This window comes from Sceloporus undulatus, chromosome 2, assembly GCF_019175285.1.
Source record: "Sceloporus undulatus isolate JIND9_A2432 ecotype Alabama chromosome 2, SceUnd_v1.1, whole genome shotgun sequence".
NCBI classification, from domain to species: Eukaryota; Metazoa; Chordata; class Lepidosauria; order Squamata; family Phrynosomatidae; genus Sceloporus; species Sceloporus undulatus.
This window is the reverse complement of record NC_056523.1, coordinates 189,713,433-189,730,620: the sequence shown is the minus strand read 5'-3', so window position 1 is coordinate 189,730,620 and position 17,188 is coordinate 189,713,433. Positions and strand designations below refer to the sequence as shown.

The 17,188-nt window shown below is 42.3% G+C and overlaps 2 protein-coding genes across 3 annotated transcripts in view; one reads left to right on the top strand and one right to left on the bottom strand.

Annotated features, from left to right (window-relative positions):
• HSD17B10 (hydroxysteroid 17-beta dehydrogenase 10) overlaps positions 1-2,413 on the top strand; it is a 4,419-nt gene extending 2,006 nt beyond the window's left edge. Inside the window, exons 4-6 of the mRNA XM_042452430.1 lie at positions 559-687; positions 1,365-1,473; positions 2,049-2,413. Of these exons, the coding sequence (XP_042308364.1) occupies positions 559-687; positions 1,365-1,473; positions 2,049-2,239 (429 nt within the window). The 3' untranslated portion in view covers positions 2,240-2,413. The remainder of the gene's footprint in view (positions 1-558; positions 688-1,364; positions 1,474-2,048) is intronic.
• Positions 2,414-3,066: 653 nt separating this feature from the next.
• The window catches only part of RIBC1 (RIB43A domain with coiled-coils 1), a 16,692-nt gene continuing 2,570 nt past the window's right edge, over positions 3,067-17,188 (bottom strand). For both annotated transcript variants that reach the window (XM_042452422.1, XM_042452423.1), the window contains exons 4-8: positions 10,501-10,845; positions 8,529-8,647; positions 7,503-7,730; positions 5,044-5,210; positions 3,067-3,404 (exon numbers count right to left, since the gene is read on the bottom strand). In XM_042452422.1, coding sequence (XP_042308356.1) covers positions 3,323-3,404; positions 5,044-5,210; positions 7,503-7,730; positions 8,529-8,647; positions 10,501-10,845 — 941 coding nt within the window. In that variant the 3' untranslated portion in view covers positions 3,067-3,322. The remainder of the gene's footprint in view (positions 3,405-5,043; positions 5,211-7,502; positions 7,731-8,528; positions 8,648-10,500; positions 10,846-17,188) is intronic.

Here is a 17,188-nt window from a genome sequence, read left to right as displayed (position 1 = left end):
TAGTGTCTCTGGATGGTTCTGCTTCGTTGGATAAGGACTGATACTTTAAAAAAAAAACCAGAGTTAATTATTACTATCTATCTAGGACACAACTTGATTCAGATCAAGGGTTGCATTCAGAGCTGAGTGTGCTATTTGCACATACACAGCACATACAGAGCATGCCAAGGTATAATATGTCAAGTGGGAAGGGGCAAAATACTATCAACAGTGGCAGTGGGCAATATCAACTATGGTTTCTGTGGTTTAAATTGGTGAGCCACTTGCAGTTTCATTTTTGAGAAAAAGGTGGGATACAAATAAAGTGAATAATGGACTGACCAGAGCATCATGGGCTTCCATGGCAGGCCCAGAGGACCTGTGAAGACTGCATGTTGATGTGGATTTCCCACATGGAGTATATATGAAAATGATTGGGGTGGGGGAGGCAGAATTTGCAAAGCCTATAGTTAATTGTCTCATGTGCTGGTGGGAATGTGTGGTATTGTTCTGGCTGGTTGATTAATATGGCAGAACACGGCTTTGAGTCCTCAACCCTCTTTTGTTTGTGTCTCTCAGGTGAACATCGCGGGAACATTCAATGTTATTCGGCTGACTGCAGGTGAAATGGGGAAGAATGAGCCTGGCTCAGATGGACATAGAGGGGTGATCATCAACACCGCTAGCGTGGCTGCTTTTGAGGGGCAGGTGAGTTCCCATTTTCCTCTGCCAGCTAACCTTCAGTGTCTAATGGCAGGGGAGTAATCTGCTCATCTTGTAGCTCTGAAATTGCTTTGCCCTCGGATCATAAAGGGCTTTGTGTGGAGAGGTATGGTTGTGAAGACCCTGCATATGGAGGCTGAACTCATCCAAGGTTGGCCAGCCTTCAGCTTAGAGGCAGCATGTGGTTTGTGGAACTCTTAGCCAGGAGCAAAGACATCTCTGTGGGCTAGAGACATGGCACACATGGAGGCTTTGATTCTTGTCCACTTCTCCTGTACTGCCTTGCTCTATGGACTAGAGGCAAACTAAACCCAGCCCTGCATGGCAGGGGGTTGGACTGGATGGCCCTTGTGGTCTCTTCCAACTCTATGATTCTATAAAAGATCATGGGGTTGTATATGTTTTTCAGCATGGACTAGAGCAGCCCACAAGACCTATCCACCCTTCCTTTCTCTCAACTCTGCTCTCAAATCAGAGTGAATACTGATTCATCTTACTTTGTATCCCTGTAACTCCAGAGGCCTTGTCTCCATGTTACTTACCATTTACATAATCACTTTTCATGTATATTTTAGATAACACTTCTAACTTGTGATTGTCGTAACTGTGGGTTTTGTCCTGTTATTGTTATGACACTAAGCTATTAATTGTATATCCTACAGGTTGGCCAGGCTGCTTACTCGGCTTCCAAAGGAGGTATTGTGGGAATGACGCTGCCCATCGCCCGGGATCTTGCCCCTATGGGGATCCGTGTTGTTACTATTGCACCAGGTACCAATCCTGCCATTAATCCGGGCATTGTAAAAGGCGGGGGGGGGGGGTTGAATTTGTTAAGGTTGTGCACGACTTGAATGGCAAATGGTTATAGGAAGAGGTTATTTGTACTTGCCAATTCAGAACAAAAAACTGAAATTCTGTTGCCAAAGTAATTCAGATTCTACAATCTGCACGTATTATGTACATTAGAAGAATCTACACAAATTTGTTTTGTCTAATATCTATTCTAAATGTTTTGCTTTTACATATTTAATTTGGACTGGGGGAGGAGCACTGAAGCCTGGTAGCCCACAACTTCTGGGAATCTTCTTCTAACAGGCTACATCTTGTGTCACATCTTCGATTTCAGCAGACACTGTTTGTGCACTTTCAGGCCTTTCTTTATAGGCAAAAGTCCTAGTAAATATATTTTTCAAATGAAAACCTCACATTTTGGGAAGGCTACACGTAATAATGCATTCTGATTTTCAGAAATTGTGGGGTACATCCAGTTTCATAGGCATTGTTAAAAATGTGTACAAAGGATGGGAACAACCCTGAATTATTATAATTTTTTTTAACTTTGCCAGGTCTGTTTGCAACACCTCTTTTGGCATCGCTTCCTGAGAAAGTGCGGACATTTCTGGCACGACAAGTGCCCTTCCCAAGCCGTCTTGGTGCTCCAGAGGAGTATGCCCATCTGGTACAATGCATTGTAGAGAATCCTATGATCAACGGTGAAGTGATCAGGCTTGATGGGGCCATCCGAATGCAGCCCTGAGCTCTGAGTCTGGCCTGTGTGAGCAAGAAAGCCTGTCCTCCTCATTAGCTGGGAATGTCTATTTCCACTGGACCATAATCATAGTACTTTGAATCTGTTGACCCTGACTGGAATCTGGGCCAACAAAGCAAATGATTTACACCTGGATCTTAATAAACAAATGATTATTCTGCCCTCCTGCCTGCTGTATGAGGATTAAGTGTATACTGCACCAAAAGAAAAATCAAGAAAACACAAATCTTAAATTGTACAAACAAAGGGACATGTGTTACCTAATTCTTTAGGTTTCCCTTTAAGTTTCCACATAATGTAGCATTCTTTGTTTAAAACCAAGAGTGAGGGCAGAAGATGGCAAGTAATGGTACTTGGAGGACAGTGTTTCAGAACAGAGTAAGCCAGGGCGGTCTCTGGCCTCCACAATACGATTTCCCTTCCTTCCTTGTAGCTTCTGAAGAATAAACCTCGGGTGAATCCAGGAAGTTGGATACATCATGTGCTGCTGATGCCTATTCTCCATGGAAGCTGGGAATTCTAATATACAGTTGGTTAATAGATATTCAGACCATAGTGCGGTCAAGCTGCCTAACTGGCTTTGTCTATCACATGGCTCTAGTGGACTATCTGAGATTGTATCACTCTTCTAATCTGGATGGCAAGTACTGAATGCTAGCTTCTAATCCTCTGAGGAAAGGCCAACTTAGATGTGCCCTTGGACTTCCCACACTCTTGGTGATGGATTATGTTTCCCTATGCATTTGCAAAACGACACGCCTGCTTTATGAGCCAATTTACACCGAACAAAGTCCACTCCACAACATACTAAATCATTTGTACAAAGCAGCTTGTCTTGTGAGCTGAACAATATTTATACCTGTGCAGGTGTCCAAACAGAAAACCACCCCACCAGTTAAAAAGGCTCCCCCTGATAAGATATAAATTAGTCCAAATTGGACTTTGTTCATGGTCCTTGGAGAGCAATACTTGTGTTTCCCTTGTATCTCTATGTACAGCCACCAGAGGGCTCCCGTTGTCTGCTACAAAAATTTGTCGATTCCAGAAACTTCACTCTTGTAGATGGTTCGGTCAGCGGCTGCTTGTGTTAAACTGCAAGTGATACTGGGCTGTGGGTGTGTTGGTGTAGACTTCTTTCTCCAGATACTGCAAGCTGTAAAACAAAGAAGGGAGATGTGTGTTGCGAGAAGGTGGATGTGCTTTCCCCACCTTCATTTGTGCTTCAGATTATACCTGGTGTCAGTTTTCATTGATAGGAACATCAGACAAAAGTACTTGAATGTGCGTGTAATGTGATTCCCCTCCACTGAGTAGCTATAGAGGGTGATGCTTCCAGCCAGACCTGACCTACATATTTCAAGAGGTTTAGCTGTTTATGCTTATGGGTAGATATTTTATACAAATATGTCCCCATAGGGTGGGCAACTGCATGGGGCCTGGGGCCAACTCTCCAGAGCTGTACCCTCCCCCATTGCTTTGGTGTGCCTTCAAGTTGTTTCCGACTCATGGCAATCCTAAAGTGAACCTATAACGGGTTTTCTTTTGGCAATATTTGTTCAAAGGGGATGTGCTATTGCTTTCATCTGCAGCGGAGAGTGTGTGACTTGCCCAAGGTCACCCAGTGGGTTTTCATAACCAAGTGGGGATCTGAACCCTGGTCTTCAGAATTATAGTCCAACGCTCAAACTTCTACACCACACTAGCTCTCTACTCTCTCCATAGCAGGCCCAAATACAGTATCTGTTTTCCTTTGTAGTCCTTTCAAAGTGGCAATATGGAGCCCTGATGGTGCAGTGATTAAATACTGGTACTGCAGCCACAACGTTGTGAGTTCTATCCCAGGGCCCCAAAGCTGACTCAGCCTGCCATCCTTTCATAGGTTGCTAAAATGAGTACCCAGTTTGTTGGGGGCAATTGGCTTACAGATTGTAAACCGCTTAGAGAGTGTTCAGTTCTCTATTAAGTGGTATAGAAATATAAATGCTATTGCTGTTGCTAACGTCAGTTCCTGCCAACACTTTTAGAGAGACTGCAGAGGAGAAGAGAGGTACTTTGGGGTAGTGCGCAGTTCTGGGGTCCTTGTGAGGATGGAGTGGGGGTATTTCCACATGTTTTCACACACTTAGTTTGCAGCAAAAAAATGGCCCTGAAGTTTTGCCAAAAATGTTTGTTTTTTTAAAAATTGGAAGGGGAGGTTGGAAGGCTTTGGAAAAAATTGGGTCCAGGGGTTGCACTTTGTTCACCTCTGCCATAAGGATTATGTCACCTGCTTTGGCTGCTCAGGATCTTGTGGCATTGAGCATCCTACCAGAGGCTGCCCTGAGCTATTCTGGAGCTACAAAGACAGCAAGTGGCTTTTTGCTAAGCCAGGGGTGGACTATTACAGCAGGTCTGAGGGCAATATTCTGCCCTGGAGAGCTTCTGAGGGCTGCACAGACTTCCCAGGGAAAAAAAAATACCCTGAAGTAACTGAAAGTCTACTTTTGCTTTTGTGGAACAGGAATTTTCAGAGATTAAGCAAGACAGTTGAAAAGGTGAATGGCTGTTTTTGGAGATTTCCAGAAGCATCAACTCCCCTCCTCTTTTTGGTCATTAATAGAGCAGCCTGGAAGGGTTGAAGGCTGCACCAGTAGCCTTGGGGGTTACCCTTTGCCCACTTCTGCACTCAGCAATTCTTGCATAGCTCTTATGCATTCCAATGAAAATCAGAGCAGGCTCCTACTCTACCTTCAGGCCACTTTTACTCACTAGTTTCATGGGTACGGTTCACTTTCCAGCCTTGGGCTACTCACTTTGCCTTCTGTGCCTCTGCCAACTCCTGGTTGTAGCCATCCAAGTTCTTCCTCAACTGCAGGCGCAAATTTTGTTCCTGAACTTCCATCTGCATGGCAGCGCGATCAGCCAACTGCCGCTGCCGATCCCACTCAGCATCCCGCTGCCGTTCTTCTTCTCGCAGCCTCTGTAAGATTAAGAATCATAGAATCATTGAGTTGGAACAGACCTCAAGGGCCATCTAATCCAACCCCCGGGCATGCAGGAATATAGTATCATAGCACCCGCAACAGATGGCCATCCAGACTTTGTTTAAAAACCTCTAAAGAAGGAGACTCCACCACTCAGAGGGAGCATGTTCCACTGTTGAACAGCTCTTGTGTCAAGTTCTTTCTAAGGTTTAGGTAGGATCTCTTTCCCTGTAGTTTGAATCCATTGCTCCGTGTTGTAGTCTCTGCAGTAGTAAAAAACAAGCTTGCTCCATCTTTAATATGACATCCCTTAAAATGTTTCAACATCTGTCATGTCACCCCTTAACCTCTCCAGGCTAAACATACCAGCTCCCTAAATTGCTCCTCACAGGGCATGTTTTCCATACCTTTCACCATTTTGGTTGCCCTCCTCTCAACTTGCTTCAAGGAACTGGAAGCCAGGTGCCATGTCAAGGGTAACAGTGCCAGCTCTGCTACTCCCAGTTCAGATCTCTGCTCTCCCATAGAATAACTGTTGTGCACTCAGCCTCTGTCCCATTCTTCATGTTTTACCAGTCTACCTCACAGGGCTGTTGTAAAGGGTTTCTGGGCTAGTGTGCCTATGAAGCACTTTGCAATACATGGACCATGCTGCAAAATTGCAGAGGATCTTTGTAATAACTATTCCATCTGTGAGTTTTTTCTGTCATCTCCTGCTGTAGAACTTCACTGTTGCCATCAGGAGAAACAGGCAGCCATGGGAAACAAAGACAAAGGAAGGCAGAAGACTGTGTATGGGGAGCCTGTGTTTGCAGAGGAGGATAACAAACAGCCTATTTCACAAGTTATCTGATATGGAGGAGCAGTATAATTATTTTTCTCAGCATGCCAAGAGGGAAAAAAGAGGCCCATTGATACCCACGGTGCCTACTGGCTGCAACAATTTCTTCCCTTTTTGGAATCAGTCCAGAGACCTCCACTAGTACTGCTACAAGATGCACTAAACCAGCATTCCCAACATGATGGTGATAAATTTGTTGATGTGTGCCTTCAAGCCATTTCTGTCTTATAGTGACTCTAAGGCAGACCTATCTTGGGTTTTCTTGGATAATTTTTTCAGAGGGAGTTTGCCACTGCCATCCTCTGAGGCTCAGAAAGTGTCACTTGCCCATACCCAGTGGGTTTCTATGGCCAAGCCAGGATTTGAACCCTGGTCGCCAAAGTCGCAGTCCAACACTCAAACCACTATGCCACACTGGCATTCTTTTGATGATAAATAGCTTGCCTTCTATTTATCATCAAAAGATAAATAGTACACAAATAAAACAATATAAACAATTTAAAACAAATTTTAAAGCAATAATTCAAATTATTTTAATAATAATTCAATCTCATAAAACTTGAATATTTGAATAATAATTTGATTCAAATAATGTTTAGAATACAATGGGCCCTTATTACCTGCTGGGGTTTGCTTCCAGGACGTCATCCTCCCATGTAGACCAAAATCTGTGGATGCTCAAGTCCCCTTATATACAGTGACTCAATAAAATGGTGTCTCTTATATAAAATGGTAAAATCAAGGTTTACTTTTTGGAATTTATATTTTTGGGGGGATATTGTCTAATTGTGGATGGTTGAATTAATGGATTAAAAAATCTGTGGATATAAAAGACTGAGGTACAGTAATAACTTGCCACCCTGAGATCTTCAAATACAGGATGGGATATTAATATTTTAATGAATGAATAAATAAAAAACATATTAAGACAACAAGTTAAAACAGAAAACAGCTTTTAAAAGGCTGTAACAATTATAAACCCATGTACATGTACCTTTAAAAGTACAATAAGTCTAAAAATTCTTTGTTTTTTTAAAAGCTGCGTTTTGGCTTTGCGACAGAAAAAAACTAGAATCCCATTTTGGGAGAAAGACGGGATATAAAACCAATAAATAAAGCAACAAATAAACAAACCACATTGGCACCAATTGGACCACCAAAGGGAAGCATTCCCCAGTTGAGGTGCCACAAAGGCCCTCTCCCATCTCTCCCTACACTATATTATCCCCACTGGTGAGACTCAGAGGAGAGCTCCTCCTGAAGACCTTTGTTCCTGGGCAGGTAGACATATAAAGCACTATCATCCCTAACCAACATTTGGTGGGCAAAAAGCCATATTTACTATTTAGAAACCTGTGCTCCTTAACCTGTACCTCCTTTCTGCTCCCCATAAACAATTCTTCTCTGGCCTGTGCCTCCCCTCACCACTATGCTCTGTGCCACTTGCCTTGTTCTCCTTGCACTGTTCCTCCTGCGTCTTCAACACAGCCTTCAGCTGGGCAGTGGTCATCCCTTTCCAGCTACTGGTGATCACGCGGTCTGCCCCCATTGCACTTTGAGCTATGTCAGGAGTTTCCATCAGGAGGTTGCTGGTCAGATGGTTGTGGATCTCTGCATAGTTGTCATCCTGCTCTCGCTGGCGGGCAAGGCGCTGCTGTTCAGCAACTTCAGCAGCCTGTTTAGGGCAAAGGAAGAGAGATGAGGTTTGATGGACTGGGTCCTCCTGGCCCAGGCCCACAATTAACTGTAGCAATGTTGCTGCAGTGGAGTCCAAATCTTTGCACTCTCTTCTCTCTCTAGTCTGGGCTACATTTAGCTAGGTATGTTTAACTTGGAGGATTAAGAACTGATATGAGAATCATATTTAAATAGTTGAAAAGATGTCATGTAGAACAGCGAGCAAACTCAGTTTCTGCTGTTCCAGACATCAGGAAGTAATGGATTCATATTGCAAGAAAAGAGATTTTCCACCGAAACATTTGGAAAAACCTTTTGAAAGCAAGAGCTGTTTAGCAGGGGAATAAATTGTCTTGGAGGGTACTAGACTCTCCTGAGGTGTTGAACAAGAGGTTGGATGGCCATCTCTCAGGAGTGCTTTAGTTGTATATTTCTGAATGGCAGCAGGTTTGATCAGGTGACCCTTGCAGTCCCTTCCAATGCTATGATTCTACAGAGTGGATGAAATGCAATCCTGCATTTTTATGGCCCTAATACCACTTGGATACCCCTTTCTTCTAACAAAAAGGAGAACTGACACTCCTGGAAGCCTCTAAGTAGCAGTTCTCCTCCATGTTAAGGTAAGAACCCTCTTCCAGTTTCTTTTTCAAAGATGGAAGTAAACTTCTGGGTGCTTCCAGTTGGAGGAAACATTAAATGTAACCCATTTTTGTGCAGAGCATGGTCCTTACACCAGCCAAAGTTGCATACACCTGCTCTCAAGAGTTCTCTGGATAAGGGATTAAAGTGGGTGTACCTGGGCTCGATTAAAGTCTGCTAATGCCATGGCTTTGGCCTTGCGACATTCCTCCTCCAAACGTGCCAGCTCCAGGGCTCTCTGGTCCAGCTCTACCCTTTTTTTGTCATCCAGGGTATCTGCAAGCAGAATGGGATCACTGCAAATGGGTGTTCTGGCATGCAGTCTAGGCATTAGGTTACCCTGATACCTTTGTTTCTCCCCAACACAGAAATTCCCTACTAGCAGATTCTGGGCACCATAAAGAGAGCACCCAAAATCTGCTAAGAAGAGAATCAGCATGTTGTAGTAGTTTAAGCATTGGACTATGGGGGTTGGGATGGAATTGGGACTTTAAACAGTGATTAAGGCCCAGTACATGCCGCCAAGAAGCAGTGTCCAGGCAGTGATTCAAGGGTTAGGGACCGCGCATCAACCGCACGGTCCCTCACCCTAGGACGTCATGGCGGCAGCATAATGGCAGCCTCCCGTCCATATGGGGGCCATTATCATGACATAAGCGTCGTGCAGGGTATAGACATCGCTGCACATTGCTTACGTCATGAATGCGCCAACTCCCTACAACTCCCACCTTGTCCAACTCCCAGTGTTCCACATCACTGCCTATAATAGGTATGGCTGCTGGGAGTTGCAATCCAACAACATCTAGAAGGGCACATTATTCCCAACCCCGGACTAGGTAAATCAGTTGTGCCACTGAGATGATGAATAAAAGCTGGCAAAAAGAAAGGGTTGGGAGGGAACCTCTTAAAGATTTAGCTTCAGCCTGCCAGCCAAACTAAATCTGGCGTGTCCTTTCCCCATTTATTTCTCCTTGCAATGAGTGGTCTGGGGGGAAAGGTCAAGAATGTACTAAATACTAGTCAAAGGTGAGCCTATTGTGGGACAAAGTGAGGAAAGGCAGATTTAAAAGCAGCAGAGTAATTTTCACATTAAAAGGCGCAGAGTAAGGGACAGATCTGGAAAATTAACTGATTATGTCTGCCATAGTCTGCCCATTATGAAATGATGGGGAGCTTTGTTTCAAAAAGGACTGCAGCAGGAGGGAGCTTGAAGTATATTGACTGGTGGCAGGTGGGCTATATTTTATAATACACATATTCCAAATGCAGGTGACTTTTCCTCTGTAATCTAAAGAACCTTTTTCTTTTTTTCTTTTTTTAAAGGCAGTCATCCTACAGACCTCAGGAATCTGAATGAAGCTGTTGTAAACCAGCATGGGCACCCAAAACTGAGTCTAATTTAAGAGCCTGGAACAAAAACTTTGCTGTGCAGTCTTTGTGAATGGTGAACATTACAATGAGACATGCTGAATACCAAGGGAGGCAGTAAAAGGCCTTTACTTTGGTGGGACCAGAAAAATCTCTTGGTATGTTGTGCCTCAGATGATAGAAATAGAAACATTGTGGACTTTAGTGTCCTGTTCCCACCCCTGCCCCCGCCAGCCCCTTAAGTGTCTTGGATAAGGCAACACTTCCTCATGCCCTCCAGCCAAAACCTAGAACCTGGATGCATTATAGGCGGAGTCTCCCTTTTCTGGAATTCCGAAATCCAAAACACTTCAAAATCCCAAACATTTTTCATAGGTGACTGAAAGAGTGACACTTTTGCTTTCTGGCGGTTCAGTGTACACAAATTTTGTTTCATGTACAAAATTATTAAAATATTTTATAAAATTATTGTCAGGCTATGTGTATAAGAGGTCTACGAAACAAAAATGAATCTTGTGTTAGGTGCCATCTCCAACATCTCATTATGTACATATATGCAAATACAGGTATTCCAAAATCCAAAAGTAATCCAAATTCCAAAACACTTCTGGTCCAAAGCATTTTGGATAAGGGAGACTCAACTTGTATTTTGGATGACAGCTCCCAGAATCCCTCAACTGGCACAGCCAGTGCCTGTGCTGGCTGGGGAATTTTTGGAGTTATAGTTCAAAAAGGTTAATGTTGCCCAAGCCAAAAAGTACCTGCGTATTTTTGGTCTTTAAGGTTCTTTTCCCGTTCAGCTCTCTGCTCCTCCAGCGTTTGTTTGCGCTGCTCTTTCTGCAGTTTGCGCTGGGCTTTAGTATTCAGGTCCTCCCCAGCAAAGCGCTGCATGCTAGAAGGGCCGCAGCGGGGGTCATCATCACTCACACGGGCTGGGAGCTCTTTGTGGGCTGCGTCAGGGTCTTGAAGGTCCCACTCCCGGCGCATGGAGGGCTGCTGCTCCTTCTCCCAAAACTCCACCATGGCCTGGTGCAACTGCTTTCTGTGTTGGCGCTCCTCTTCGTCCAACATCTGTGCGATCTTGTCACACTGGACCCTGTCTACATCTGCACAGAAAGCATTAGATGTGTCAGGAGCTGCATCATTCAGCTTGCCTGCCACAGTCTAAAATGTTAATGTAGGAGGGTATAGCTTTATTTGCTTGCTGCTTACTAGTATGAATGTGTTAGGCAGGAAATAATGGGACATATAGCAGTGGGGTGTTAACTGCTAAAACATGACTACATTCCTGTGTCATTAATGAACAGATGGAGGGGAGTTGAGACTGTCTCAAGACAATCCAAGATCACTCCCTTGGGAATACTGCAGAAGAAAGAAGGAGGGGGGCCTTCATGGGAACAGAAAAAAGAAAAATTATTTTCTAAACAAAAATGTTTTGCATTTGCTACAAATGAGAAGGTAGCCCACCAAAAATGTGGACTTGTATGTGTTTTAATTGTAGTTTGCTTATACTTACTAGTTAACTCTGTCTGGTGAACATCATTCGTTACTGAATAAAGGTTTTCTGAAGTTTACTGCTGAAAGTTACTGGACATGACATGATGCGTTCAGGCACAGTGAACAATGATGAGTCCACACATCATTCTGAAATAAGTGGGTGTTCCCTTATTGTAGTGGACTTGTATCCTGCATTCAATTGTACTGTATATGCAAACAGAAATTCTGCACTCAGAATATCAAGAATGTGTGAAAGATGGGGGAGAAATCCTGCATTTTGCAATATGTATACATCACTTAAAACAGTACTGCTCAGTCTTTGGACCTCCAAATGATTTGGACTTCAGCAATCAGAAGTCTCAGCCAGTGTGGCCAATGGTCAAGAATTCTATGAGTTGACATTCCAAACATCTGGAGGAACAAAGTTTGAGAACCACTGATGTAAAGTAAGCAAAACTGCCAGTTTCTCTTCAAGATCTTTTGCTACCTACCTTCCTTCCTTCCCCTTTTTTCACAGATTCCTGATAAGGTCAGATTATTGATTCCATAATTGGTTGTGTTTGTTTTTCTATTGTGGCACGTTCTTGGTTTAAAAGAAATTACAGTGCAAGCCTATCAACTTGCAAAATGCTATTGAGCATCCCAAAAGTTATGGTTCTTTGTGTTAGAACTCACCCATCCACCCTGTGCCACTTTTTTACAACTTCTGTTTGCTTTCTGTTTGGTGGCCAGGACATTACTAGTGAACTGACCTTTTGTTAGTAATTTCTTGTTTCCCATGGCAGGGGATAATGTATTCATGTTTCCATTTTTTTGTCCTCCATGGTTCAGGTTATCCAGGCATGGACTAAAGTAGGGCTATGCAAATTACGTTTTTGGCCCTTTTTCAGTGGGACAAGCTCACCACAGTTCAAATCCTGCCTGCCTCTAAGTGAAAGGAATTTCACAGAACTGCAGGTTTTGTTTTTGCTGTGCATCTAACTAGATTTATTAGTTACCTGACAGTTTATCCAGCCCCACTGAAGGATCTTTTGCTTTGTCGAACTGATGTCAAGTTGACTTTGACTTATGGTATCCCTATGAATGAGAGACCTCCAAGTCACCCTGTCATCAACAGCCCTGTTAAAGTCTAGCAGATTGAGTGTATCCATCTATAATGTGGCCTTCCTTTTATCCTACTGCCTTTTATCTTATCAAGGGTTATTGTCTTTTCTGATATCATGTATATGTCCGAAGTACAGCAGTATCCATTTAGACATCTTGGCTTCTAGGGGGAGTTTGGGCTTCATTTGCCCTTGGACCCATTGATTTGTCTTTTTGGCAATACAGAGTTCATGCTGAACTGTCCTCTAGAACAGTATTTAAAATGAAATGATCCCCCCCCCCACTGTCCAGCTTTCACATTCATACACAGAAATCAGAAATACAATGGCATGGACAATCCCAACTTTAGTATTTAATGATATAGCTTTACACTTAAGATCTTGTTTAGTTGCTTCACAGCTGCCCTTCCAAGTCCTAGCTGTCTTCTGATTTCTTGACTGCTGTCTCCATTGTCATTAATGACTGAGCCAAGAAATGGAAAAGCTTGAACTACAATGTCTTCATCGTCTGCATGTTAAGTAAATCATCTGTGGCCATTATTTGTGTGTGTGTGTGTGTGTTCAACTGTAAACACTGCCTTTGCACTTTCTTCCTTGATTTTTGTCAGTAATCATTCTAAGTCTTTGTTATTATCTGCTAATAGTAGGGTGTCATCTGCATATCTTAAATTGTTGATGTTCCTTCTTCCAATTTTCATACCTCTTTCCTCTGAATCTAATCCTGCCTTATGTATGATATCTTCAGCATACAAGTTAAACAGACAGGATGACAAGATACAGGCTTACCCAACCCCTTGCCAGTTAGAAACCATTCAGTTTCTCCATATTCTGTCCTGAAGGTAGGCTCTTATCTTAAGTATAGGTTAGACATCAGGACAATCAAATATTATGGCACACCCATTCTTTAAGCGCAATCCATAGTTTTCCACGATCTATACAGTCAAAGGCTTTGCTATAATTTATAAAACATAGGCTGATTTTCTTTTAAAACTCTTTGGTGGCTCCATTATCCAACATATGTTTGCAACATGATCCCTACTGCCTCTTCCTTTCCTGAGCCCAGCTGAACATCTGGCATTTCTCACTTTATATATGATAGAAGTGTTTTTTGTAGAATTTTGAACATCACTTTGCTTGCATGGGAAATTAATGCAATGGTCCTTAGGTTACTGCAATCGCTGGTGTTCCCTCTCTTGAGGATTGGAATGTATATTGAGTGTTCCCAATCTGTGGGACATTGTTTTGTTTTTCAGATGTGTTGACAGATTTTGGATAGAACTAGAGTAGATTCTGTCTCTGAAGACTGAATCTATTGGTATGCCATCTATTCCTGGTGATTTATTTCTCCTGAGTGCTCTCAGGACAGCTCCACTTAACTTTCTAATACTGTAGGCTCATCTTCAAATGGTTATTCCTTGAATGAATCTGTCATCTTTTCAACTCCTTTATATAACTCTTCAGTGTATTGTTTTCATCTTATTTTTATTTCTACTTACTCATGTAATGTGTTCCCTTGCTGGTTCAGTGGTCCCCCACTCTTGGTTTAAATTTCCCTTTGATTTCTCAGATCTTGTAGGAGAGGTCTCTTGTTTTTGTCTTGTTTCTTTTCATGGATTGTTACAGTTCAGTGGGACCTTGATATTCACTGGGGCTTAGTTCCAGGCCCCACTGTGGATACTAAAATCCATAGATGCTCAAGTCCTATTACACTCATCCCTCCACATTTGATGGGGTTAGGGGCACAGGACCCCAGTGAACGTGGAAAAACTGCAAATAACAAAAACACTATGTTTTATCTGAGAGAACACCTCTCTAGGAATCTTTAGGTCTTCCAGTGCAACTCTGTGGTCAACATCTGCTAGACCATAGAATTGCGCTGGAGGAACTACAAATGCCTATTGGAGTCTTCTCTCTAGGAATTTCTCGGTCCTTCAGTGTGACTTTGAGTTAAAGTTGATCAGAGTTACGCTGGAGGACCTAGATATTCCTAGAGAGAACATATTAATAAAATCTGTGAATAATCAAATCCACAAAAGTCAAAGCTGCAAATGTGGAGGGATGAGTGTATATAAAGTAGCATAGTAAAATGGTGCCCCTTTTATAAAATGGAAAAGTCAAGGTGTACTTTTTGGAATTGGGGAGGGGATATTTTCAAGCCATAGAATTCTTGGATACAGAATCCACTGATACAGAGGACCAACTGTAGTTCTTCTTATCCCTGCTTACAAGTCAATTCAGGGTCCTGATCTACTTGTTTCTTTTTAGTTTTGCTTCTTGACTGTCCTTAAGACAGTTTTTTTTAGTTACTGACAGTGTCTTTTTGCATTCCTCCCTGACAATGTCCCTGGCTCCAGTCCAGAGTTCATCTGGTTCTTGGTCAATTAGTAGTCCAATTTTTTCCATCAAATAATCCAAGAAATGCATAGAGTCATTTCTTGGATTATTTGAATAACGTGTTTGCGATAAACAAGTTTTGTGTGTCTGTGTTGTGTGCCTTCAAGTAGTTTCCAACTTATAGAGGCACTGGCCTTGAAAAATTCCATCACTCACTTTACTGCTTCATTTCTTGATCCTAGGCCAAGGACACAGCCATGGCTCTGAATCTGCAAGACTTGAACAGAGTAGTCAAAGAGAAGGAAACCTAGAGGGCTATCATTCATTGGGTTGCCATAAGTTGAAGTCAACTTGATGGGAGTCAACAACAAATTTATGTGACTTATGATATATCCACACTGTACAATTATAGCAACTCATGACTCCATCCTGTGGAACTCTGGGATTCATAGTCTGGTGAGAGATCCAAAGATCTCTAGCCCACTCCCCTGAATTGCAGCACTAGGGCTCTCTGGCAGAGAATTCTAACTCCTTCCTCAAACTACAGATCCCAGTATTCCCTGCAGTGGAGTCATGTCAATTAAAGTGGGATCAAACTGCTATAATGGATGCATCCTTAATTTGCCAAAGAGTTAAGTGATTGGCTTTCTCTCTTCCTCTTAAGTTTTCAACTAGCCTTTATTCAGGTTTTTTAAAAAATGTCCCTGCCTTGTTGATACTTATTTTATCCTCTGTTTTATATACTTTAATTGCTTTTATTGCATTTTTATTTGGGGAGCTCTTTTACAGCATTTTTAAAAATAGCTATCAAAAACTTTGAACAAACAAAAAGTACTAATATTAGTATCCAGTACAGGAAAAAAGGATATCAGACAGATCGTGCAATAAAGGTAACATGCTATCTATCAGCATTGTTGGAACTATTGTCTTCATGTCTCTCAAATGACTGCAGAAAGCTACAGCTTTACAGTGCAACAGAAACAACCTCATAAAAGCAATGTTCTTTTCCTATATTCAGCAACTCCTTTAGCTCCTGAAATTTCACTGACACACTGCCCACACATTTCCAATTACATCTTTGCGACAGGAAAGCTAGGAAGATGAGGTGTTTTCTTTAGTCTCTGAAGTGAGAAATGAACTGAGAAACTAAATTGTATATCAGTGTCCCCAGTTCTGCAACTTTTCTGGATGCCTGCAGTCTTGCCACATAGGTCTAACCTGCACTGTAGAAATAATGCAGTTTGACACTGCTGTAACTGCCATGGCTCCATGCTATGAAATATTGGGATTTGTAGCTTGTTGTGGCACCAGAGCTCTCTGACACAAAATTACAAATCCCAGAATTCCATAGCATCAAGTTATGGCAGTTAAAGCAGTGTCAAATTATTTATGGTGTACAGATTAATCCTTAAACCATATTTATATGGACACCCATCAACCAATGTTTTCTGTACAGTTGAGAGAACTGAGAACACCTACCACAAAATGCAGTAAAAATACAACACACATAGTAAAATAGAACCTTAGAGCTTTCTTTTTTAGTAGTGGAAAAATAAGACCAGCCTCAAAAGTTTAAAATGAAAGTTGTGAGTTTCTTTAAAAGGTGAGTAGATAAAAATGAAAGACAATAAAGCCTCTGGCCAAACAAACCTCTGGGGATGCTTTTGTAAATCCCCTCTCTTTAGTAGCCAGCCAGCTTCACTTGCTGGTGTTCCCAGGATATAAGACTGTTACTTTGTTTTCTTTTAAGGGTCCATTTCCATATTGACTTGTCAACTGAGGAATCCCTGCACTTGGCAAAGAATTTGGACCATACTGTTTTGTAGGGGAAGATTGATAAGAACACAACATCCGTGTTAGATGAGACCAGAAGCCTATCCAGTCCAACATTCTGTTCACCCAGTGGCTAGACAAGCTGGCCTTTGCTTTAAATGGGAATGGAGCAGACAAGATGATCCATTATATCTAGTTTTGCCAATTTTCACCAACAGATCCCAGAAAAAGTTTACTCCCAATCATATACATTATTCAGAAATAATGTTCAACCTTATAAAGCATGTTTATGAGAGCCAACATGGTGTGGTGGTTTGAGCGTTGGACTATGATTCTGGAAATCAGGGTTTGATTCCCTGCTTGGCCACAGAAACCCACTGGGTGACCGTAGGCAAGTCACACACACTCAGTTCCAGAAAACCCTGTGATAGGGTCGCTTTAGGGTTGCCTTAAGTTGGAAATGACTTGAAGGTACAGAACAACAAAGCATATTCAGGACTCCAGTCTTAAACCACAAGTCCCAGCTCAAGTAGATCCGCTGAACCAATGGGTGCTTCACAAGTTAACAAATAAATCCCATTGACTCAGTAGGTTACTCTAGTAGTTGGATCTAACAATGGAAGTAAAACCTTGTTGAGCTGATTAGGGTCATGTACTTTCCTGCCCTTGAAAATAACCCCTCCGTTGGCCCTACGTTGCAGAGAGGTAAAGCTGTAGGTTCATTTCTTTCACCAGTATCCTG